Genomic DNA, 25643 nt, shown 5'->3' with positions numbered 1-25643 from the left:
TCCTATTTCCTGCAAAATAGGCATTAAAATTGTTAAGTCCCCAGAAAAGACACTAGTCAAATGGAAACTTTATCAAGCTAACTGGCCATATTATCAGCAGCTCCTTGACAAGACACCTGCTGCTTCAGAGTATGGCCCTAGAGATGCTAATAGTGCCTATATTTCTCTGTCAAATTCCATAGTGAAAGCTGCCTCTATGTTGGTGCCCCGGTGTGGAGAAGCAACAGAAGCCCACCATGGTGTGGAGAAGCAACAGTGTCTTTGTCCAGAACTGCGGGGCACTGACATAGAGGCAGCTTTTACTATGGAATTTGACAGAGAAATATAGGCACTATTAGCATCTCTAGGGCCATACTCTGAAGCAGCAGGTGTCTCGTCAAGGAGTTGCTGATAATATGGCCTGTTAGCTTGATAAAGTTTCCATGGGACTTGTGTCTTTTCTGGGGACTTGACAATTTTAATGCCTATTTTGCAGCAAATAGGAAAGTGATCACTTCCCAGATCTGGCCCCTGGGTCAGAATGGCATGACTAGACAAATTTGAAGTCAAAATGGCTAGGTCCAAACATGAAATAGCCTTTGTTGACCATGGAGTGCTGCCATGCTCAGTTGAGTGCGCTGTGTCTCGCATGCGCCTGGGACATGCTGGTGTCTATGCTCATTTGGCGGGATTTAACTTGGCCAATTCAAGTAACTGTTCAGTATGCAACATGGAGGACACAATTGAGCATTTCATTCTACACTGCACACAATTCTCCAACCAATGAAGGGATTTCTGCTCAAGAATAGAAGACCTTTCACTTCAGTGGGATCTTTCCTCAGCTCTCGGCGGTGGAGACGCCCCAATGAGGAGACGCACTGCTGCCATCCGTCATCTGGGTCAATATTTGTATTCTATCTGAGCCAGCCATTTGAATCATACATCCAAATTTTATATTTGAGGTTACTGTTTGTAATTTATCTATGTAGAAGTCTGTTGACTTTAGAATTTGAGAATTTTTGTAATTTCTATCATTATAGACATAGATCAGGATGAGAGGCATTTTGGTCAGCCTTTGAGCCTTAAAAATAAATAGTGGTGGAAATTTAACTTTGTCCAAACTCCAATGAAATACTAATTTGCCTCTTTTGTGCAGGCTTGGCAAATTGTTTTATTTCGTATTTAGAGTGGAACTTGCTTGCTGTGTTGCTACTAACCATAAAAATGTTTATACATTTATTTAGATGATCTGAAATCAATTTTTATCTATATATTAAGTTTTGATGTATAATTTTTTGTTTAAAAAATTTGTATCTTAAAGCTTGCAAAAATGACAACTAAGTTAGTACAATCATCTCTGAGTGAAGATGAAACTGTGACTTGCATTATTAGAAATCTTGAAGGTCTGAAGGTGAGTAACAGTAAAGTTTTTGGCTGCTTATGCATCAATTAATGTCCATGAAAAAAATATTGACCTAGTGTATGGTTTGCAATTAACACAAAAATGGATTTCCTTGTCCTTCAGAAAAAAATTTCAGTGGCTCTGCTAACTGGAGTTGTGATGAATTTAATTTGCATATTTGATAAATCAAAAACTGGAATAACTAGATTTAACAAAAAGAATCAAAACTGTGATTTTTTTTGGAAGTTTAGACTACTTTTGATCTTTTGAAAACTAAACAGTTATGCATTGATATATTTCAGATGGCAGATTTTATTGATTTTTTAATATTAGCAGAAAATATACCCAAAATATTTGCATTTTTCTACTTGCTCTAATGATATGAACATATTTTTCAGGTTGTGTATGAGAGTGATGACTATTTGGTTGTCAACAAAGACTATGATCTTCTCATTAATTCAGACAATCCACATATCAAGGTGAGGCTTGTTTCTTCTCTTAGAAATGCTAAGGAATTACTTTGAAAAAAAAAATAAAAATGTACTAAGATATTGTTCCAAATAATACCTACTCATGGAATGAAAAACCTCATGAAGTGATTTTTTTTTCTGAAAATTGTAGACATCTTGTGATTTTTGCTTTTGGTTGATAACAACTCATTGTGAAACTGAGAATTTAGAATGCAAGTTTACAGCTTTATTACATGAAGAGCACTCATTATTATTCATTCAAATTGTACTCCAATCTTTCTTGAAGTTTGGTAAAAAGTCACCATGTTCACACAGTTATTGTCTCCGTTATAGAATTTATATACAGTGGGATTAGCAACCTGCAACCTCAATAACTAAAAATGTCTCTTTATTAACAAATATAACAATAAAATGTACACTGTAAAATCTTGTCCTGCAATAAGAAACATTAAATTTCAATTTCTAAAAAATAGTTTTTGGTAAATTTTTGTAAGAAAGAGATCTGATTGTTATGTAAAGTTATACTGTTATAAATTTCTATGATAATTGATATATGTAATAAAATTTGAATTTTTAATATTAGTTGTACATTCATGCAGTTGTTAATCACCAGGTGACTCTGCAAACCCAACTAGAAAATAAGTACCCTGAATTGGCAAACCCAAACCTTGGGCATCAATTCCACTTTTGCCATCGTCTGGATTACGCAACTTCAGGTCTTCTGTGCGTAGCAAAACACAAGCACGCAGCAGCTGCCATGTCAGCGGCCATGAGTAATCGACGTGTCACCAAAGTTTATGTGGCGCTACTGAGAGGAAGCATCAGTCAGGAGCTCATTGATGTTCATGGCACAATTGGTTAGTGCTGCCATTGGATGAAGTTATTTGAATGGTTCTGTGTTTAAAAAATTGTTCATCCATGAGTCTGTCACTGTTTTTGTGGTTCAGCTTTTGTTTAGAATCCATAGAAATGATTGGTAAGGGATTTGATAATTTCATGATGTCTGGAAATTATGCTGTTCAGTTTTCAATTTTTATTGCATGAAAAGTTCAATTATGTAGACAATGTGAGGCATTTGAATGGATTATACTAAAATAGTATTTTTTATTTTAATATTCCATTACAAAATTTTTGTTAAGACTAGTTGTGTACTAAAATTTGTAAAAATAAAATTTTAATGCAAATTTTCAGTAACCCTATAAAGGGAGGACAGAAAAAAATTAAATGTCAGATTTTCATTGCATGTGAAGGGAAGTATGAAAGTATTCTAAAATGCATATTATCATCAGATGCATTTGATATTTTAATCAGAACGAGAAAATAACTGGCAGCAAAATAACAATTTTTGGTCACTAAATTCAGAAAATTCATTATGTAAAATAAAAGAAGCAAATGTAAAGGTGAACTATAATATTACAGTTTATTCAATGATATTATGTTACTGATATTATTAAAATACGTATATATGCATTATGGCTATACTTCTGTGTTGAAATATGTAAAAATCATTGATTTTGGTTTCTGAGCTACAAATTATTTTATTGCTATTAGTATTCTTATTTTTAAGCATGTTAAGAAGTAATGCTATGTTTAAAACATCAAAATAGGATGATTGGTGATTAGGAGAAGCATGATACCACTTGCAAACACCAACAAGATATTTTGATTTGATTCTAATTTTACATTAATTAACTTTGCCTTCTAAATGGTTAAATTCAGTTTCAGTCTTGAATTTCTGTATTTCTAAGGTTGCTCCTTGTGAATTAGATTCATCAAATGAATCACTGAATCAACAAGTGGAAGCTGAAAATATCAGTTACTCATTTTTAGTTTTTTAATCACATAATTTACCCAGACCCTAGCAAAATGTCTCGGAAGTCCTCAACCTGGTTGAATTTAACTACTGTGCTCCTTCTCAATTTTTTTTCCTAGTCATGTGAAATTATAAGCCTTCAATCGAATATTGCACTAAGTAATATTAGTCATATTTTTTTTAATATCTATATGCATAAAATGCCATGCTTGGACTCTCAATGTAATGAGATCATTTTACCTAACACAAGTTAACATGTATCATTGGTGAGTTTCAATTCATTGGTTCTTCTTTATCAAGGTGAACCGCCAGACCCAGCACTAGCAGCGCTGCGTGTCTGTGCTGACGAGGGCTTGCGGCAGCGACAAGCGCACACCCGCCTCCTGCTGCTGCAGACTGGACACTACAACGGTAAGCTCTCACCCGCCCCCTGCTGCTGCAGACTGGACACTACAACGGTAAGCTCTCACCCGCCTCCTGCTGCTGCAGACTGGACACTACAACGGTAAGCTCTCACCCGCCCCCTGCTGCTGCAGACTGGACACTACAACGGTAAGCTCTCACCCGCCTCCTGCTGCTGCAGACTGGACACTATAATGGTAAGCAAGGTGCCATTGCGTGCAGTAACTACAGCGTTTGTCGAGCTAGAGCAGAGGCAAGCAAGGTGTTGCTGCGTGCAAAGGTGTTGCTGCATGCAGTGACTGCAGCGTTTGTCTAGCAGGAGCTGAGGCGAGCAAAGTGCTGCTGCTGGCGGCTACCGGCAGACGACATCAGCTGCGAGCTCACTGCAGCAGCCTCGGCTACACCATCGTCGGGGACTACACCTACAGCAACAGGCAGGACACCTCGCCTACCAGGATGATGCTGCACGCGTACCACTTCTCGGTGCATCTTAATGGTATGTTCTGTCGGTTGAAGGAATCTGTAAATACACTGCACTTAATTCATCAAATCTGTAATAATCAACCCCATGCTTTTAACATCCCAAATTTATAGGAATATATTTTGAAAATTGAATCGAAATTTCAATGAAAAGTAACGTTTATTTGTCATTGTGCAGGTGAATCCCTAGATATTACGACTGAAGATCCATTCTCAGAATCATCTCTTGCTAGCCAGTGGAAACCAGCTGTTACTTGGAATGAACTAAACAAAGAATCCCTTCTTAAATTAATAAAAAAGAAATCGTGACATCCTGTCTTATATATGTAATGAATTCGGCGATTTAAATTAGCTATTGTGCTCTTAATTTTTATACTAATATGTATCTGTGATATGATAGTACTTGTTTGAATTGTATAGTTTATAGTTACGTGATAAGGTTAACCTAGTCGTATCGGGTGGTGGCAGCACGCTATATAACCTAACGTGAAACACTTTCGTCATACATCAAATACGGAATATTTTCGACGTTTCAGTCTTTAGTACCAATCATTGTACCCCGTATTAAGACTACAGCACAGAGCTGCAAAGGCTCAGATCCCTTGACCGGCAGATCGATATGAGATTGTGCGTTAATTCAGCCGTCCCAACTCTTGGTCCTGTAATCACTTCAATGGTATTTGCGGCTTACGCGCCTTTTGACACAAGAATATTGTTTTTTTACAACACTTCTCTTTAACTTCACTTCTTGTTTGTCTGTCTGTCTGCTACAATTATTACGATCTATATTTAACACACTTTACCTTTCCAATCGATCTGAAATTTTGAACGCTTGCGTAAAGTCGGAGACAATGCATGAATCAATTGAAAGAATAAATAATTTTGAAAATTTAATCTTTGTTGTATATTAAAAAAAATTGAAAAATTATTTCTATTCATATTCGAAAATAATATTAGAAATTCATTGTACATGTTTAACATTTGAGACTGTAGGATTCTTTAGAAGTGTTGTTTTTAAAAAAAGTAATTTTTAAACGTGTACGGTATTATTTTAGGTAAGAGAACTTGTTTTTTATTGTGTCACTCTTCCCAAAAACATTACGCTTCTAGTCGCGTTTTTCTTTCTCTTCATATTAATCGATTTGAATCCGATTTGTGCGGCGTACTGCAGTGCCTGACTGAGCAAGTTCTTCCAACTCATTTCGCTTATTAAAGACCATCTCCGGGCCGTTTTAAGTCTCTATTACGTTGAGTTCTCAAATTTTAGTTATCGTGACCGCAGAAGTGGTATCGTATTTTATTTTATTCGTCAAGTTTTGGTTTATAATTTTTATAATTATTATACTTATGAAAATGGTGTAATTAGTAGGCATATGAAAGGTTTGATATATATTATACTATGTGAGTCGAGCACCGAATCGTTGCTAAATAGAGATAGAACCGAAAGGAGTGGTGGGGGAGAAAAATAGATTTAATTTAGTTTAACTGTCAAAAACTATAAAGTCAGTTGCGATACCAATTCTCAAGACGCATCTTTTTTAATTTTTTTATTAATTTACAAGACAAATACCAGTAATCTTTGAGTGAAATTCTTCACTGTGCAGTCAAAGCTTTAAAAAAATATTGATTTTGACGATGTCTTGAATAATTATGCCTTTGAGCACTCACGTCCATAACGAAAATTACACCCGGAAACGTTCATTGACTTTTATTGTAAACTTTGATATTATACCACTAAATTAGAGAATAATTTAATGAATCGAGTAAATTAGATTGAAACATTTTGTTACCTACGGAAATGTAATCATAATTATAATTGATGATGGTAGCCTTATTTTAGTATTCACTCCCCCTCAGGGGGGACTTCTGACGGGTGTCTGTACTCGTCAGAAGTCCTATGGGATTTCGCGTTCCTAGGGGGATTGTTCCAGAGCGCCCCACCGTTGAGCTCGCGGTGTCTGACTGTAGGTCTCAGTTGTGGGGTTAAGTTATTATGTAGGTAGGATTCCTTATATTTCCCTTCTCTGTCTCTCTCGTGCGGGCGGCCGACGTCCCGTGTAAGCGACCTCTTGTTCGAGTGTCTTCGTTTTTCTACGCCATGGGGGTGCCCTGGCTTGCGTTGTCGGTGCGAGGGGCGAAGACCGCTCCGTCCGCACCTGAAACGATATTCAATCCAGCGACGTCGAACTGTTCACCTTCTCAATCAGAGTGACGATGAGACTGTCGCGTGCCATGGTTGAACTATATAAGGTTGACCCACGAGAAGTTCCGTCTTTCAGTTCAGCTTTCTTGTTACGTCACTTAGATCGAAAAACGGAAACAATCCCGTCATTCCCATGCAGGATTGGTTGACTGGTTTGAACGCATTTCGGTGATTGGTTAATGCCCGTGACGTCACTGAGATCAGTGACATCACGTGACATCAACCTTATACTAGTTCAACCATGGTCGCATGCCTCCAGGATACCCCCCGGACTTGTCGGGCATCCTCACCATCACGGGTAACTGCCTCATTGTTAGCAATATTACCGCCACCAACCCTCCTGGTTCTTCTTCACAGAAGATCTTAGAGCTACTGTGATAAGGGTTATCTTTTCATCACTTCTTTCCCATTCGGTATCTTCAACGAAGACTGACCGGCCTGCCTTCCCTCCCCTGTAACTACCTTATCACCAAATCTCACCATCATCAGCTCGCATCTCTTCCTTTAACTTTCCCGTCCTAGGCTTCTCATGTCACTTTAAACTCCATCCATCTCCATGTTCTGATCAATCTAGCACATTATTCAATTGCGTAACTCCTCCGTCATCTCAAAGATTCTGTAATTTTAACAAAATCGCCTGGCCTGCATTCCAAGCATTGCTCAGCCGGGAGCACCAGTCGCGCCCTTCCACTAATTCGGCTGCACGTATTGTTTGGAAGCATGGAGTTAGGTAACGGTAAGGAAAGATATTCTCAATTAAAAGAGATTTCAAGTATAGTGGTGTCAGCGTTGAGTAAGCAAAATCTGGCCTGTTGCCGATTTTTAGCATAGAATTCTTACAGCTTGCTGGGGTTGTACACTTGCAACTCACTGCTCCAATCTTACTGTTTCAAAACCACTGGGCCCATTGCAATTATGACCATAACTGTCGCAAGTAGCTGGGAGCGAACCCGCAACTCTTGGCTGCGATTCTAGTACTCTGAACAATAAACCACTGGTCCACTATACCAACAAACGGATGTTTTTATTATGGCACCGAATCTGTGCGTGAGCCAAAGTCTCAAGTGTGAGTAAACATGACCAAAAAAGCTCCATTTCTTGCAAATGAGGGAAATTTAAGAACACCAGACGGTGGTGTGTGTTGCTGTTGAGGGAGTAACGGCGTGATGATTGTGAACTTGAGCTTTGAAAATCTTGAAATTTGAGATGCAATTGAATCCACACTGACTTAACAAGTCTCAGGCCAGAAGCGTAGTCATTTGAACAGAAAATCTTAAAAAAGAATTATATATACTCTTTCTTATAACATCAACTAGATTCATGCACAAATACCATTATGTACTGATAAATTGCAACTCTACAAGATTAACCCATGGTTGAGATCAGTGACGTCACATGTGAACAAAGAACTACATCAGCTAAAATGAGTTTCTCATGGGTCAAACTTGTACTACCATATAGTTTAGTTGAGTAGTTCACCCATGAATTGTAGTAATTGAAATTTCTGCCGTCGCGGTTGTTATTTTTTTTATAGCGGTTTCAGCGTTTATTAAGGCGTAGGCCTGTCGCCAATTCTTAACATTGCAGAACATTCACAGCTTGTTGAGGACTCGAACTCAGAACTCACTGCTCCAACTCTGCTGTGCAATTTAACCGCCCGGCCTCCTCGCCGATTCTGACCAGAAACTGGCGCACAGAGCTGGGATCGAACCCACACCTCCCTGCGCCAATCTTGGTACTCGCTGAACTGTAACCACTGGGCCACCCTGCCCAGTGGTTAAAGATTTGTTTTGGCTAAGATTAGAATTAAAAATTACTTCGATGTTGGTAATAGTCAATGTAATGCTCTTAGGTGGCTAAAATTTTCATTGATGTATAGGCAACTCTCTACACATCGGTACTGATAATGATAAAGCCATTAAAAGACACTTGTCAGACACACTCCACGACAATTTCCACACATACATGCTCGCAATCACAGTCGACACTCAACAAGGACCCATCACAATAGGAACTACATACATCGCACCCCGCATAGACTACATCAATTACTTCGACTTCCACGGTATGGGGCCTTTGAATAGGCCCCATCCCGTATACCTTCTTGCAGACAAGCGCAAGACACACCACATTATGAAACAGCTCCTCCAACCACATAGGAAGACGAGTATACTCACTAATATTCCAACGCAAATATACCCACATCGGGCTCTATTTTCCAAACCTCATCGCCCACATAAGCACAACATCACCTGACAGAGTCCTACACGACAATAAGGCTTCCCACACAGAGGTGGGCAGTAGCGCGCTACATGTTGCGGTAGCGGCGCTACATTTTAAGAAATGTAGCGCTAGCGCCCGCTACATATTTAAGTAGCGATACGAGGTTTTGCCGCTACAACGCTACCGCTACATTTATAGATAAAGCCTTTAAATTTTACTTAATAATAATAATAGCGGTTTCAGCGTTTATTAGGCCGTAGGCCTGTCACCGATTCTTAACATCGCAGAACATTCACAGCTTGTTGCGGTCTCGAACTCATACAAATCTCTCTTCCAGATTCGCCAAGCCCCATCACCACTCTGCCCTTCGTGCCAAGTGCCAGAAACAGCACATCACTATCTCATAGTCTGCACAGAGTACGCTGAAGCCCGCTCCCAACTGCGACGTCAGATAAACTCCCAGGGGATACTCGTACTCAGTCTTGAAACCCTTCTGGGAGGAGATATCACCAGCAGCCCTACCTGGCCTCAGACCTGCAGAGCCGTTGAAAACTTCATCAGTTCAACCCACCGCTTTGACCCTTAATCGTTAACAAACAGCTGCTTCCGGAGTGAATCGTCCAAGGCGCAGCACTCCGATAATCCATCGAAGAACAGAACAGAACAGTACTGCAGAAGCTCTCAGGCCTCACGGTCATCCTTGCGGTTGTCCTGTGGCTTTAAGTCCACCCAGCGTGGACACCCGCCGTAGCAAAAAATATGTGCCGTATTAAAAATTTTTATTACATAAAAGTTGCACACAGGTATTGGCTTAAGATGTGATTGACAGAATATGCATTGGTCATTCCAAAAATAAATGGCTGCCATTTCCGAACGACCACGACGGGGCAGTAAGGGACACCCCCCCACCCCCAAGGTGATGAATAAGGGTGTAAAGGGATTAAAGGGACACTCCTAGAAAGGCATTTAGGTACAGTACTAACAGTAGAATATGTCAACATGGGTTAGCAAAGCCTGCAAAGGCTCCAGTCCAGTTTATAATAACAAATCAATTATCAATAAAGAATTTTGATTACATCTTAACCTTGCTCAAGAAAAAATTTTCACTTTATAAAAAATTGATGCCTCAAGGCCAAGCAGCCTCATCACTCATCAGTCCTGAGTCATCACCAGCAGTCATCACTCATCACCACATGTCCACATAACCACATCAGTCGGTATAAAATTGTGCATAGAATGTCTGTCAGAGATCAGGCAACATAGAATGAAAAGTAATTGACCTAAACTATGATTTTATTTCTCCTAAAATATGATGGTTGTCACTGATTGACTGAAATATTCCTTTCTGTTTCAGGTATGGCATGGTTTTTACAATATATTTTTGTTATAGTAAATTCACTTGACCCAATTAAAATGGTACAAAATTACAACAAGCCATCCTGCATAGTGACAAAGCAGAGTTTTTTAGACTCTCTTCCAAGTTCATTTTTGAGTCCTATAACTAAACTAGACCAGTATTTAATCCAGTAAAGTATCATGGATACCAGCCTTATCATACTTGAGAAATTGGTTTAAATCTTGAGTTATTGAGGAAAATAAAAATGAACTGATTCCAAAAAAGCTCTGGTTTGCCACTATGCCATCCTGTAATCCTGTTGTAAGGTGTAAGCTTACAGCCAGGGTGCAGAGACCAGAGAGTGGAAGCAGCATCGCCAATATATTGGTTTTTAATCCCAAAGCGTCGCCAACCATTTTTAAGATCCGTCACCAGACACCAGGTAATTTTTAATGAAAAGCCATTTACGCTGAGTAGGGTAAGCGCGGTATATTCCGACATCGTAGGTAATTCCGTCACCTCTCCAGCTTTTCCTTTATATTAAGCTTTGTTTTAGTTCCATTCGTTTGTTGATGGTTGAAATGGTGATGTCATACATTTGCGTGTCGAAATACTGCAAAAACACTAGGTCATATCGGAAATCTTCCTTTATTTTAAATAGTTGGCCGAAGACTGACAAATATATTAAATGCAAGAATTTCAATCTAAATGTGTTGGCAAGATCTTCTGAAGGCTTAAATTTTGCTACTGAAGCGTCGCCAAAGATCTTGCAATATTCATCCACTCTCTGCACAGTGGGCTTACAGATTACAGTTATACAGTCTACACTCTACAGATACAGAAGAAATGATATAGGTGCCATCAAACAGGGTAAAAAGGTACAGGTGGGGTTAATTGTGACGCAAGTCCCACATTTCGTAGAAATGTTGTAGCAGCTAAACTAATCAAAATGTTGCAAAACTAAAAATAGTGGCCTAAGCTTCAACATTTTTACTATTTATTATGTTTAAAGCTAGTCAAGAAATCAAACATTTACTATCTCTAAAAAATTGCTGAAAAAAATGTGAAAAATGCAATTTTGGAAAAGTACATCTGCTAAGGTAGGTGTGGACTGTGGAGCAAAAAAAAATATTTGCCATATTAAAAAATTTTATTTACATAAAAATTTCACCCAGGTGTTGGCTTGAAAACATAATTGACTGAATTTTCCTATCTCATTAAAAAAAAATAACAGCCATTTCTGCGCAATGGGGTACAAAGAGACACCCCCCTGGGGGTAATTAGGGACACCCTTAAAAATGCATTTACAGTAGAACCTCAGTTAGCAAAGGCTCCAGTTAACAAAAAAATTGATTACCAACAAAGAATTTTGATTACATTTACCTTGCTCAGCAAAAAAAAAAATTCACTTGTCAAAAAATTAGTGCATCATTGGTTGTCACAAAATTGTACATAGAATGCTTATATAGAATTGTACACCAGGCATCATAGAATGAAAAGTAATTGACTTAAGCTATGATTTATTTCTCCAAAACATATGATGATTGTCACTAAAACATTCTTTTCTGTTTCAGGTATGTTTTTATGATTTTTCTTTGATAGTGAATTCACTTGACCCAATTAAAATGGTGTGAAATTACAAGCCATCCTGTAAGCTTGCAGATATAGAAGAAATGCTACATGGCTGCTGATATGAAGCTTGCAGTGGACAAGGTCCTTGTAAATGCTCAATGGCATGTTCATGGATACGGTAATATCACATCAATAATACAGTATTTAATGAATATGGTAATATCATATCATTATCAATAAGAGAAAAAATCACAGAAAATGTAATTTATTTTACATTTATACCATCTACAATGAAAGAGGAAGACTTCAGAATACTGTTGGTAATGGACGAGTACACCCTGCATGCTTCAAACGTTTCAAAATGAATTTTTATTGCAAGTGTCCTGGATTACCCTGTTCCCAGGAGTAATTCGGGAAAGTTTTATTTTGCATCTGGCACCTTGCGAATAGCATATGGCATTTTTTAAAGATGCCATTCAATAGCCCATGCAAAGAGCTATGAAATGAGCTTAAAGTTCTTTCTGAAATGTTTCATGATACAAAGTTATTGACAAAAAATGCTCAAAACTGTCCCTTTTTACCTCGGTTGACGGTACAGCTGTGGGCTGCTGATATGAAACTTGCAGTGGTGAGTGGTCCAGTGTTGCAGTGGACAAAGTCGTTGTAAATGCTCAATGGCGCAAGCGCGGAAAATGTCTACCTTTAGGTCCACGACTAGAGCTTTCCCGACATTTCCAGAACCGCAAGATTTCTGCCAGATGAATTACCTACCTCCTATCTAATTGTTAAAAAAATTGCATGATTGGGCTGCGAGATTCCAATTGTATTAAAAATTTGTCTCATTGGAGCTGCAAGATTTTAGAAACAAGTAGGAAAGTTCCAATCCTGCAATAGCATGTCCATGGAAATGCCGATATGGTTATATCACATAATCACATCCATAAAATGGTACTGTCAAACAGGATAATAAGGGATGGTTTTGAGCGTATTTTGTTAATAAATTCTAAACATGAAACATTGCATAAACAAGTTTGGGCTCATTTCAAAGCTCTTTGCAAGAGCTATTGTATGGCATCTCCAAAAAATTCCATATATACCAATGTTATTTGTAAAATTAAAGCATCCCAAATTAACCCTGTGAACAGGGTTGTCCGGCACACTTGAAAAAGTTAATTTTAAAACATTTAAAGCATGCAAAGTGTACTCATCCATTACTAGCAGTACTCCAAAGTCCTCCTCTTCCTTTGTAGATGATGTAGTTCCAGGGTCAGACGCACCCCTAGCACCGCCTGCTTGGAGTGCAGGGATCCCCTCCAAACCCAATCCGTCAAGCATCTCTTTGCCTGCCCCTCCTTCCCCGCACTCCTCAATGTCTCCTCACTGTGGGACAGTCCCGTGAGTGCAGCGCGTTCCTGGCCACCTAACCTGCCTTTGCCCATTTCCCCCCTCTTCCAGTACCTCCCCCCTCTGGCCACCACCAGAGCCTCCCCCCCCCACGGCGGCACAGTGAGCATGATGGTCACACCAAACAACAACAACGGAGTCCAAAGGCTGCTAGTGGCAATTGAGCTCCTTCAACTTTGTTTCCCACGCATTTTCAATTAATGAAATGGTCTTATGGTAGACAGTAGCTTGATCTGACATTGTGTTAGAGTTTTGGAGTTGTTTCCATCAATCCCCTTAGGCTCTTCCTTGTCCCTTCATAGGTGCAGGTCTACACAATGTAGAGTGCTATACATGACAGCTAGTTTGTTGAAATAGTCAACAATGTAATGGGCATGGTCCTGAACTGTGCCTCCAGGAAGTTGGTCAATTGAAATGACCAAGGTTTCATCCTTAATTGTGAGATGCACACTGTCATAATGAATGATCTCCTGAGTTGATGTGCATTAAAAGTAAGAGTGGGGCCTTCATCCTTAGTATATGTTTTGGATGTAGCAGTCCCAGGCCAAATTGGATTGCTGCCTCTGACCATCGTGCATTTGGATGAGCTGGTGTCGCAATACTGTTGCTTGCTTCTTGCAGCTTGTATTTGTGCAGGGGTAAACAATCAGGGATTGTGCCCAGGAACATGTCCAGTTGTCTCTGAAAGGTTGCTAGGGTGAACTCACCTCTCCCTCTCTTAGATCCTTTGGTAGGACGTTCAACTGCCTCAGCCCTGCCATGGAAAAAGATCCTTACAGAGAATGAATTCTGACTACAGATCTGTTACATAAGTAGGGAATCCTACACAGTCTGTCCCTTTTCTCATTATGGTATGTTTCAATCCTGAAGGTCTCACTTTTAAAGTTTGGTAAGGCTGAACAAATGTTGCTGCCTATATGTCTGAAAAAAAAACAAGCTCAATTGTCATCCTTTCTATGTTTATCCTGCTAGGCAGTTCCATACTCTTTCCCAGTCTGGTGGCAATACAGCTAATTATCTTACGAATGTTTTCAGTAGGCACACCACACAGCATATCTTAGACAATCATGCAGACATTTCCTGTATATGTTCTTCCATCCTGCTTGCTGGCAATGCATTGATTGAGTTGATCATGCAAACTTACCTCCACTGCTTCTTTCTCTACCTACTGCAATAACTATGGTTTGGTTTTCACTAAATGCAATGTTGTTCTTTGGATCTTGGATCTGGCACCTCAAAACTCAAAATGAGTAATTCTACCTGAGAATTGGTTTGTTATTTCAGTAAAAAAATGCACTGATGGAAACTGCATGAAGCTTGAAGTAGGATGTTCAAAATTGTATTAGCTGAATGCCCAAATGCACAATGCAGACAGCTAGTGGGAGGCAAAAAAAGATGACTGAAATTGAGTCAGCTGAATGCTGGAGTGCATAAAGCAGCCAGCTAACTACAGTAGCAGGAATGCATACATGCTTGAGAAACAAATGTGACAAAACAAATTATTAATGTACAATTGGCAATGTTGATTTTAGTGTTTTAAAAAGGTTGCTCAACATGCTATGTCGCATAGGCCTTGCATTCATTAAATTTTTTAGTTTAGTGGAAGGACTTGAGTAAATTTTAGGAGAATCCCATGGTAAAACATAGATATTCCTCCCAAATCCAATTCTGCTGCAAGTACAGTTACACGCATATTTATTGGCAACACGCTTAAAAATATTTAATTTGAGAAATATAATAATTTGAAGCATTTATTGCAAGTTCTGCATTTAGTTTCAGTTAAATTGATCAAAGAAACATCTAATTACTGTGCATAACGGATAGTAAAACGTTAGATCTATGTTATATTTATATTTATTAGAAAAACACCAAAAGCAAAAGTAATGGCAACTCCTGCCTGCTGAAGCAACATCGGATGATTTTTTTTCAGTTGGACTGCAGTAATTTTTGGATTAATGGTAACTTCACGCTTTATAAGCTTGTCAGTCATTTCTGAAGTCTTTTTAGGTCTCCCAGACCCCACTTTCCTCTTTGGCACCTCCCCAGGTGTCAACTTTTTTTGCGCTGCAAGGACCCTCAAGATGGACCTACGGCTCCTCCCTGTACGTTCACAAATGTTTAAAATACTCACTTTTTCTTCACGTAATGTGCACTTTTTCCGCAAGTGAGAGGTGTTTAGGGGCCATTGTAGTCAATTGCAATTTCACAAGGACGTTTATTCAAAAAAACGTGTTTTCACTGAAAAATCGGGCCTGTGCACTTTTTCCGCAAGTGAGAGGTGTTTAGGAGCCATTGTAATCAATTGCAATTTCACAAGGACGTTTATTCAAAAAAATGTGTTTTCACTGAAAAATCAGGCCTAGGGCGCATAGAAACATACATCTGCTACAAACACAAAATGGCGACTAACGTATTGCCAAGTGACTGGCAACACTCATCAGGGTCTCCTAGGTTGCCAGAAACCTCCTTTAGTAGATTGCAATATTTACAGCATCTGAAACGCAAATGAAATTGACCGCGCTAAAACAGTGAAAATGGATGGAAGGGTGCCAGTTTTTATTGCGCTATCTGTAGAGTGTTCTTTTGCAGCCGAGCTTCACCAGATTTCCTCCATACAAAGCGGTTGTCATTCACACCAAAAAGTTCAAGCTTTGTCTCATCCGACTACAATATATTGTTGAGCTCTGCTTGAGTAGCATCGATGTGCTTCCTGGCAAACTCCAAACGCTTCTCCTTGTGAATTGGCTTCAACAGTGGCTTCATCCTTGGTACACGCCCGTGAAGGCTCTCACGGTTCAGGTAGCGTCGCACTGTTGACACATCCACAGTTTTTCTGGCACTAGCCAGATGTGATTGCAATTCATTGGAAGTGATCTTCGGGTCGTTATTTACTATTTTCATGCAGGAACACATATCCCTTTTGGTTAATTTTTGATTATGACCAGTTCGTGCTGGATTAGCAGTGGTCCCATTATTCCTGAACTTGACACTAATATTCCTTATGGATGAAATTGGAACATTCAGAGTTGATGATATTTTTAGATATCCATTTCCTTTGTTGTGTAGTTCAACTATACACTTCCTTATGTCCTGTGAGTATTCAGAAGTCTTCGTTATAATTGAATTTAGAAAATTTTGGAGATGTGTTTATACAACTGCTTCCAACGACTAACTGAGCAAGCGCAAACTTGGAGTATAGGTTTATAGTATAGGCACATAGTGTTTTGGAATGTTTTGTAATGTTGTAGAGTCATCATCAGACCAACCTAGAATATTCTTGATCAACAATGATGAGTTAAATGGATTTTATGTAAAAGTTGCCATTAATTTTGCATGCAGAAAATAACAATCAATTTATAAAATAACATATACCTGAAAATATTAAATGAATAATATATTTTAAAGGTACGAAATTAGTTTACACAATTACAGGCTAGCATTTTAATACAAACACACTAATATTTCATCAGTATCTTGAACATAGGTGCAATATTTAAATTTGGAGTTGAAAGTTGCCAATAAATATGCGTGTAACTGTACAAAGAATTGCTATATCTCTCAGGGAAGTAAAATTTACAATTGGGTTAAAGGAGTCCAGTCATTGCTGGTTGGTCAAAGAGGCCTAGTGTGACTGCATGTGTGAGGACAAGAAGTTTTTTTAAAGAGTTCTGGAATCTATGAACGAAGGATGCCAAGATGATGTTGATGACAAGTGAAGAATGAGTAATTTTAAAGGTTAAACAATTGAACATTAATCATAACTACTCCTAATTCCAAATGCACATTAGGATGCATATCCATTTTAAACTTAATATTTATCTAAGCCTGCTAGAGCGCTAGCAACTATGGCCACTGAACTAACTAAGCCTGCTAGGATTTACCTATTCAAAACATAATATTTTCAACATAATATATATTCACAATCTAAGGGTGGGAGGTGTGCTGAGCTCACTTTTTGAACATATGATTGTGAGCCACATTGCTGACCAATGCCAAGGTCTGATCTCAGGTCTAAACAAATCTTATTATAATTCCAGGCATGGCAGTGGATGAAAGGAAATTCAAATTTAGTAATAATGCATGCTTTCTTTATGTGGTTGCATTAGCAGTGCTGATGGCAACCACTTCCCTTGGTCCAACTGCTCTACAATTTTTATAACCATGTATACTCTAGTATAACTGACAGCTCTTTAGGAGACAGCTCCTGCCAAAAATTTGAGCAGGTACATTATATATAATTATCCAATTTATCTTCTCAGTCTTGATGTAGCCCAGCATCCACATATCATCGTTTTAAATATATTTGAACTTCTAAGCTAATTTGGAAAGGACTTGTTTTTTGCTTTTATTCAAATGGCATTATTATTAAAAATCCTTGTTTCAACTCACCCATCTTAATGCTGTTGCAGGCAAGCATTGAAATTTGAAATTTCAGAAACGAGTTCAAGAAAGTAAGAAGTATTATGCAGAATATTTATTTGTTTATATTGTAAGAAATCTTTAATATTGGAGGTTTAATTTCACTTCAAGAATTTATTAAATGCAGTCTCTGTACAAACTTCTTTAGAATTAAAATTTAGTTTATGCAAATGAAAAAATTAGTAACGTAAATATTTAATTTATTAATTAATTATTAATTTATTAATTAATATTTAATTTATTTAATATTAAATATTATTTAATAAAATGCAGAAAGATTGTCAATTTCATTGTCCAAATCAAAACATTCATTTTAATGCTCATAATATAATTTTTGGGCATGGTAGGTGGTGATGCTATGCATGGAACGATGGTCTGATAATTAGTGATTGACTGAGGCATGATAAGGAAATCTCAAACTCAAACAGGAGGCTGTGGTACGTATATCTTATTGTGAGGCAATTTTAAGTGACCATGAATGGTTACTTACCCCTGAAAGGATCAGCTCCAAAAATTTGTTTATTTTTTATTTCAACCAATTTTTTGAGTGACCTTACAAATAAGTCTAAAAATTTCTGAAAATAGGTCTAAAAATGTTCAAACCATTTATTTGAGAGCTCAAATTTTTTTAAATTTTATTGATGGTTGGTGTATCTATTGCTAGTCATTGCTAAGCGACACTTGGTAGGTTTGTATGGAGGTGCGGCCACCATGTATAACTCAGCTGGCAATGGAGGCTACCAAATGGTGGGCGGACAGATCAAAGACACGCACAACAGATGCTTCGGTGGCAGGTTAGTTCCCAGTTTGTCTCTGCGACTTTAATCTTGAATATTAATTGTGTTTTTTGCTCATTCTGCATTATATATCCTTGATTTTATCTCGAAGGAAACTAAATCACATCTATAGAAAACTTATTTACCTCAAAGAGAAAATCTGTAAAAACTTGTACCATGGACAAAGTACATCAAAAACTTATGCTAATGTAAATGCACATCCCATCTGTAAACTATGTAAATTATAGCAAACCTAATGGAAAGTTTTGTGGTTGCAGATTCTGGTGTGTTCGAGACATCTGTGGCATCATCTGTGCAGTGATGACGTGGCTGTTGGTTGTATATGCTGACATTGTTGTTGTTCTGGTCATCTGCAGCAGTGGTGGCAGCAGCAGTAATGGCAACAATGCTAATGCACACTACACTCCTGCATCATCACTCTCTGCATACTCTGTCATAAACTTCATCATCTTCAACTTACTGGCTTTCTTGGCTTTAGCCTCACATACACGAGCCATGTTGTCTGATCCTGTGAGTATTTTCGGCACATTTATTCCTTCATTAGTATCATTACATATCATCATATCGTATCATATTCCTTAGATTACATATCACTGTGCTCATGTAATATCTTGAAACTTGGTCATATTTCCAGTATACATTACATTTGTTGTATAAAACTTGAAAGAAAAAACTTGATCTTACTGCCATCAGGGTGCAGTTCCTAAAGGCAATGCTACTCGGGAGAATATAGAACTTTTGGGACTGCAGGAAGGCCAGGTCATATTCAAGTGTCCCAAGTGCATCAGCATAAAGCCTGTCCGCGCTCATCACTGTTCTGTGTGTCAGCGCTGCATCAGGAAAATGGATCACCATTGCCCTTGGGTCAACAATTGTGTTGGCGAGAACAATCAAAAATTTTTTGTTCTCTTTACAGTAAGTTGCTGTGACAAATATATTGAAGGATCTGAATAGACATTGTGAAGTGTTAGATTCTATGATGGAGCATGACCTTGTTTAATAATGCACTTTATACCAGTATCAAGTTCTTCTATGTATTTCATATATATGAAATCGTGTCTTTCTATCAGATTTGTATGATATTGGTAATGCAAATTTGTACCATTTATGCCCAAAATATTAATGTTTTTCCTTTTTCCTTTTGTGCCATATCACTGATTTTATCCCTGATTCCACTTTATTTGATGCTCTTTTTACTTGATTTATTGCCACACAATTCATTCTCTCCTACACATTGAAGTGTTGACTTATTGACACTAATTAGTCTTTGAATTTTTGTTTCATTTTTACCCTCTCATTCTCTCATTTCCTGGAATTTGTCATTGGGTAGTTTCAGGTATATGACATGTCAGTTGGTGCAAGCATAATATTAATGTTGTTAGTTTGTTGGACGCTCTGTATGGACGGTTCTGATGCTGTAGGACTAGGACGCCGCTCCTGACGTTGTCCAATAACCCAGGCTTAGGCCACAGATGTACGTNCATACATTAAAATACGATTTTTCAAGTGTACGAATATTTATTTCCCCCCACTGTATATACGCATTAATTCCTAACGTTGCTATCACGTTGACAGCTATACATTGCCCTGCTGTCACTGCATGGCCTACTGCTGGGGGGCTACCACTTCGTGACGTGCGTGGGCAGCGAGTGGCGCCACTGCTCGAGCGTGTCTCCTCCAGCCACCGTTGTCTTGCTTCTCTTCCTCATATTTGAGAGCCTCCTGTTCGCCATCTTTACCGCCGTCATGTTCTTCTCTCAGCTCTCCGCTATCTGGAACGATGAGACGGTCAGTTTCAATAATTTCACCCAATGGGCCAATAATAATTTTTATTATTAATGATGATGTGTCAGTGATTTTGATTATATCCTTGATTAAATTTCTCAAAATTTAAAAGCAAAGAAAACGCAAAGTTAATACATTATATTTTCATGAAGATTTGGTGAATTTACTTGGCGTTATCTTGCTTTAAAGTTTTTGGTAAACTTGCGATTTAAGCACAGACTATTGATACCACTCTATTGCATGTTTTAGTTGAAAGTTTTGCTGCTGCCAAATAACATCAAACAGTATTGGTACTCGACGAATAGCAAAGGTTATTGAACTTTTTTTGCAGGGAATCGAGCAACTGAAGAAAGAGCAAGGCACGTGGGAGCGCAAGTCCCGTTGGCGCAGCGTGCAGTCTGTGTTTGGTCGCTTCTCTGTGTCCTGGTTGAATCCCTTCACTCTTCCGCCTCTGTCGGTCCGTCATCAGCCTTTTTCTTATGCTGTGTAGCATCTGCTATAAACCTTCACTCCAGCAGGGTCAATAGGTTGTGATCCGCCTTCCGCATTGACTCCAGCCAGACTTTTATTTTCTGATCAACCATCCGCCTGTACTCCGGCCAGATCTTTACGTTGTGATCATTCATCCGCCTTAACTCCGGCCAGATCTTTATGTTGTGATCATTCATCCGCCTAAACTCCGGCCAGATCTTTTTGTTGTGATCAATCATACGACTGCTCCAGCTTGATTGGTTGGGTCAATTGCTCATTATATGGAGTTAACACATGACCCAAATGTATGCATTGCTGCCCAAGCGATTTGACTCGAGGCAACGGTGTAGGTATCAACCGGTGTCTTGAGTTCCTCTAATTACAGTTTTATTCCCACATCTGCATGTTGCAATCACAAAGGTAATGTAATAAGAAAGTCTCGTTAATTGCATTTCACATGGTGTAGAACGACACAAAGTATTGGAACCTTTATTTAAATATTTAAGTAAATAGCAAAAATTTTGCTATTTCCTTGTATTTTCATTGTGACAATGTTATAACGAAATCAGTCGAAGCACTTGCCCGGAATAGTCACAAACTTTTTCGTGAATTACAATGAATGTATTCCATTTAGGGATATTTTGTCAAAGTTGTTACTGGATCAATGGGTGCGTATTTAGTTCCTTTCTCTTGGGAGGGATGGAGTGAAGTGTGTTGCGCGCTTAATTTGGATGCTGGACTCGGAGTAACTTGCATTTTTTTCTTGCTTATTTCTTTCTTACTTTCAATTGTGCCACTATTTTCGCCATACCCTAAACACCAAAAAATGTTTTAGCAATTCTTACCTCATTTAAATTCAGTCATTCTCTTTACATTTCATTGATTGAGAATTGAAAATTAATTTTCGTACCAACTGAAGACTTAGTCCAAGGATTATTACGCCTGGTATTCACTGTATTAACCAGCATTTGCCTCACAGGCTTTTTGTGTACCTAATTTGGGTGTTAGTTCTTGAAATTCCAGTCTCATTTCATCACAATAATGACACTTGTACAAGAAATAATGAACCATGATGTTGATATACCTCGTATTTTAATTCTAAATTGTTGTTACTCGAATGATTGATATAATGATATCTAATTTTTATGTAAATATTTTGAATCTACATTCAAGTGGCAATATTCATGAAAAAATTGAATTGGCTTCAGAATTTGTAGACTTCAGTACTTGTTTAAACGCGTTATTTGCCCAGGAACAAAATTGTTCTGAATTGCTTATCATCCCCAAATTACTTACACCACAATTATTGTCTCTGTTTATTAGTGCAATTATTCTATCACTCTTGGGAAAGAATGGATCACGTATGAACGTCGATGACTTCGTTTATGAATGAAATTGGTCAGCTTTCTAAAAGTTAGCCTGGTCCATTTCAATCTTTATTCTTTATTATTAGCATGTTTCGCTAGTGAAAACTGTACCAAATAGATTAATTAGGAGTGATAATATATATATTTATAGTGTAATCGTGACTGATGACGTTTGACTATAAAACTTGTAAGAGATAACAGCACCAATGTTTGCTCTCCGTGTTCCTGGAAAGTCTTCCAAGAGCTGGCCTGTCTGTGTAGCGATATCTACTCAGACGTTCTTATCATACTGAAAATAATTTTTTTTGGCATAATTATCTTTTTTATCTAATGAAAATTAGGTGGTATCACTTATTTCGTAAGTTTCTTTTATCCAGCCTATTTGCTCGTTTTACTTAATTTCATTGAAACCCTAAAACAATTGCCATTATTCTGATAAGTTTTTGGTGTTCAATTCGTTTGTTGTTGACTGCTTAGATCCAAACGTGGCGTAGAGCTTCGCCTTCCAATCCAAGTAATTTTTTAAAATTCATATAATGTCACAACCAATGAATTTTCACATATTTAACTGCCTTTGCTCACCAATTCACGCTATGAATATAGCTTATTTTTGATAAATTTGATGTGAAAGCAAATGAAGTAATCTAATGACTTGACTCAATGATAATCTGATGGTCAGCTATGCGTACATGTCGTACAATCTTCAGAATCAGAGCTGCAGCAGTAAACTTGGTGAACCCAATTGCATTTTACGCTACTCTGATGCTGATTGGCAGAGTCTCCTTGAATCGAGCTATTCATCTGACCGGCCGGCCAGTTAGTGATGATTGTATTGCTTTCAGTTGCAACTTGTTTGCTTGATGACTTGATGTAATTTTGCTTATTCGAAGTTCGTTCTAAGTGCTTCGTTCTAAGTGTAAATTTTGAATAATTATCATTTATCTAAATTTGTTTCTGCCGACTTAACTTTTGAACAAATGTTTTGCTGACAACGTTGTTCGCACTCCTGACTCAATCCTCTGCAACTTGCCTCGGTAGTTGTTGTGTATTTTCACTGCTCGTTACTTAGATTCTGTAGTGGATGTCTAACTTTAGATGTGTTATCTGTGTCTGATATATCGTTACAAGCTAGTTGTGCTCCGTAGTGTAGCTTGTTGTGCTCACTGCAGATACAGTACATTTATAGCAAGCAAAGCAGAGTAGAATTTTAGAGACAGGTAAATATAATACATTTCTGTTAAATAAAGGCTTGTGCTAATCGATGTCCATGCTGAAGATTGCCTTCTGATTGTGAATGATGATTCTCTGGCTTGCTTCTCGTACCTAGTTCGTGTTTGCCGGTTGTGAATATTTTGTTAGTATTACAATTTTGAGCATTAAAGCGACCCTCTAGCTCAGTCCTAATGGTTTGCAGCCTGTATGCATATGTTTTGGAGGCGTTATGATATTATTTTGGAGTTTAATTAGTTGCGTCCGTCTGTAGGAAACTCAAGTTCAGTGGTTACAGTTCAGAGTATCAGGCTCAGAGCAGAGAGGTGCGGGTTCGATCCCAGCTCTGTGCGTTAGCTTCTGGTCAGAATCTGCATGGAGGAAAAATTGGACAAGCGAGTTGCGTGTTCGAGACCGCTAGAAGCTGCTAATGTTCTGTGAAGTTAAGAATCGGCGACTGGCCAACGACCTTATAAACGCCGAAAAAAAAATAATGTCAACATCGGCAGGTACTCGCCTAGCTTTTTGTAACACTCGATGCGATGAACGTCAAATGGTTGTTCGGTTATTCCGCGTTGCCTAAACTAGTTTTAAATAATAACCATATATAGATAGAATTTTATTTTCTTGTGGTCTTGAAGTATGTGTTATAATCACTGCAACCAAAAAAACGTATTCGCTTTATTCCAAACTCGTTATCTTATTCAAACTTGTTCTGTGCAAGCTATTACTTCTCTGAACCCCGTCGTTCTTTTCTTCGTCGCAACCATCACAAAATTTTAGGATCTCTGCACTGTCTCTAATCGATTTCTGCTGGTTGTAATTTTTTTTAACAGTCAACCAAAGACTGATAATTAATTAATTCACGTTGCAGGTATGTTTCCAATGATTAATGCGATGACAGTTGCTTCATTAGTCGTGTATGTAGGCAATTTACGCGCTCTCGTCACCAATAGCTCAGTTGTATGGCCTGAGATTCTCATTTGAATCCTCGGAATTGATTTTGATAGGATATTTTGCATTTCACGTCGCTCGCCGGTTAGTTATTAATTTGGTAATTGATATTGATTGTATAATTATTCGTTGTTTGTCGATATAAATATTATTTGTAAGGGAGAATGTCGGTGGAAGTCGTTCGAAATTTCCAAAATACTATGATTGTTTTTTAATTTTAAGTTTCGGCGTTTAAGACATAAAATGAAATCGAGAATTATTGCAAATCCGGCAAATATTTTGTGTGCTAGAGGCGATATTTCCTCGATCCTTCCTTTAATGGAGTCTATTGCAAATATTCTGTAAATTGCAAGCAATTGTTTCTATATTTTTACAATATTTTCTACGTGTAAAAATGTTTAATTTCGTTAACGTGCAGTGACTCGATTATTGGAGAAATGTCATTTCCAGCAGGCCTCGAGTTGCAATTTTTCATTACACATCCAATCGTTGACCAGAATAGGTACCGTTGAATAGATACCTGACTGTTACTTCTATCCGAAGTAACAGTCAGCCAGAAACTTACACGACTACTATTTCACGAGCTTACTTTTCTAACATAAAAATTGATCAAATACGCATAACTCCATTCCACTGCTACCAATTTCTGGGTCTAACAATAATGTACATGTATACCTGCACACGCGTCTCTCTGCCTCTGAGAAGCTTTGTTCCAATGTCAGCACTTTAACGTTCAAGAATCAATTACGCCTTTAGGAGCAAAACTGTGCCGAAGTTAACAAGATTCATCGTGCACTCGTGTTTCAGTGAGAAGCTTTTTCGTATATTCGTCGAATCAATGTACAAGAATTAGCTTGATCAACTTGCGGGATAGTGGCCCATCAATCGAAGTGATTTATGGCGAGATTTCCCTGCGATTATTCCCCTTCCCCGCGTTTCTCGCAACAGTTAACATCGTAGAACTTAAGTTCCACCCTTATTCTTGATGCAGCAAGGATACATGGCAGGTGTTAAGCTAAGAATTAATGGCACTAAAATTGGTTGGTATTCCGCTGTAGTACATGTTTCGATTAAGTGCATTTGTGTTCAACAATATTGCACTCGTATCAGGATTCTCGTGACCAGAAACCTGCAATACTCTGCTATTCCGCGATGCGTGGTATTGGTCTCGCTAGAATAGATGATCCACCTTTTCCTTGAACGTTGTATTTTTATATGTGAAATGGGGGAAAATTGTAACGCATTAGATGCCTTCACAAATATAACCGTGATATGCAATTTCGTTTTCCATTTATCCGTGATGAAAGTGATACTGATCAATTATTCATAACCAACCATTACCACGGTAATCTGACAC

At 38.2% G+C, this 25643-nt stretch overlaps 2 protein-coding genes across 3 annotated transcripts; both read left to right on the top strand.

Moving 5' to 3' along the window:
- Positions 1 to 1245: 1245 nt before the first annotated feature.
- LOC108671412 (RNA pseudouridylate synthase domain-containing protein 1) lies at positions 1246 to 5305 on the top strand. 2 transcript variants are annotated; one of them, XM_018158959.2, is made up of 6 exons: positions 1246 to 1390; positions 1780 to 1860; positions 2465 to 2708; positions 3965 to 4075; positions 4386 to 4562; positions 4725 to 5305. In XM_018158959.2, exons 1-6 carry the CDS (start codon positions 1310 to 1312, stop codon positions 4853 to 4855), a joined length of 825 nt encoding a protein of 274 aa, XP_018014448.1. In that variant the 5' UTR covers positions 1246 to 1309; the 3' UTR covers positions 4856 to 5305. The 2 variants fall into 2 exon arrangements, with proteins under 2 accessions (XP_018014448.1, XP_018014447.1); XM_018158958.2 differs by having other exon boundaries at positions 4383 to 4562.
- Positions 5306 to 18171: 12866 nt separating this feature from the next.
- Positions 18172 to 25564, top strand: LOC108671413 (palmitoyltransferase ZDHHC3). The gene is made up of 5 exons (XM_018158960.2): positions 18172 to 18497; positions 18758 to 19010; positions 19194 to 19415; positions 20076 to 20288; positions 20617 to 25564. Exons 1-5 carry the CDS (start codon positions 18415 to 18417, stop codon positions 20773 to 20775), a joined length of 930 nt encoding a protein of 309 aa, XP_018014449.1. The 5' UTR covers positions 18172 to 18414; the 3' UTR covers positions 20776 to 25564.
- Positions 25565 to 25643: the final 79 nt, after the last annotated feature.

The sequence above is a fragment of the Hyalella azteca genome, unplaced genomic scaffold (assembly GCF_000764305.2).
Source record: "Hyalella azteca isolate HAZT.00-mixed unplaced genomic scaffold, Hazt_2.0.2 contig4103, whole genome shotgun sequence".
In the NCBI taxonomy this organism is placed as follows: domain Eukaryota; kingdom Metazoa; phylum Arthropoda; class Malacostraca; order Amphipoda; family Hyalellidae; genus Hyalella; species Hyalella azteca.
This window is presented reverse-complemented; position numbering and strand designations above follow the sequence as displayed.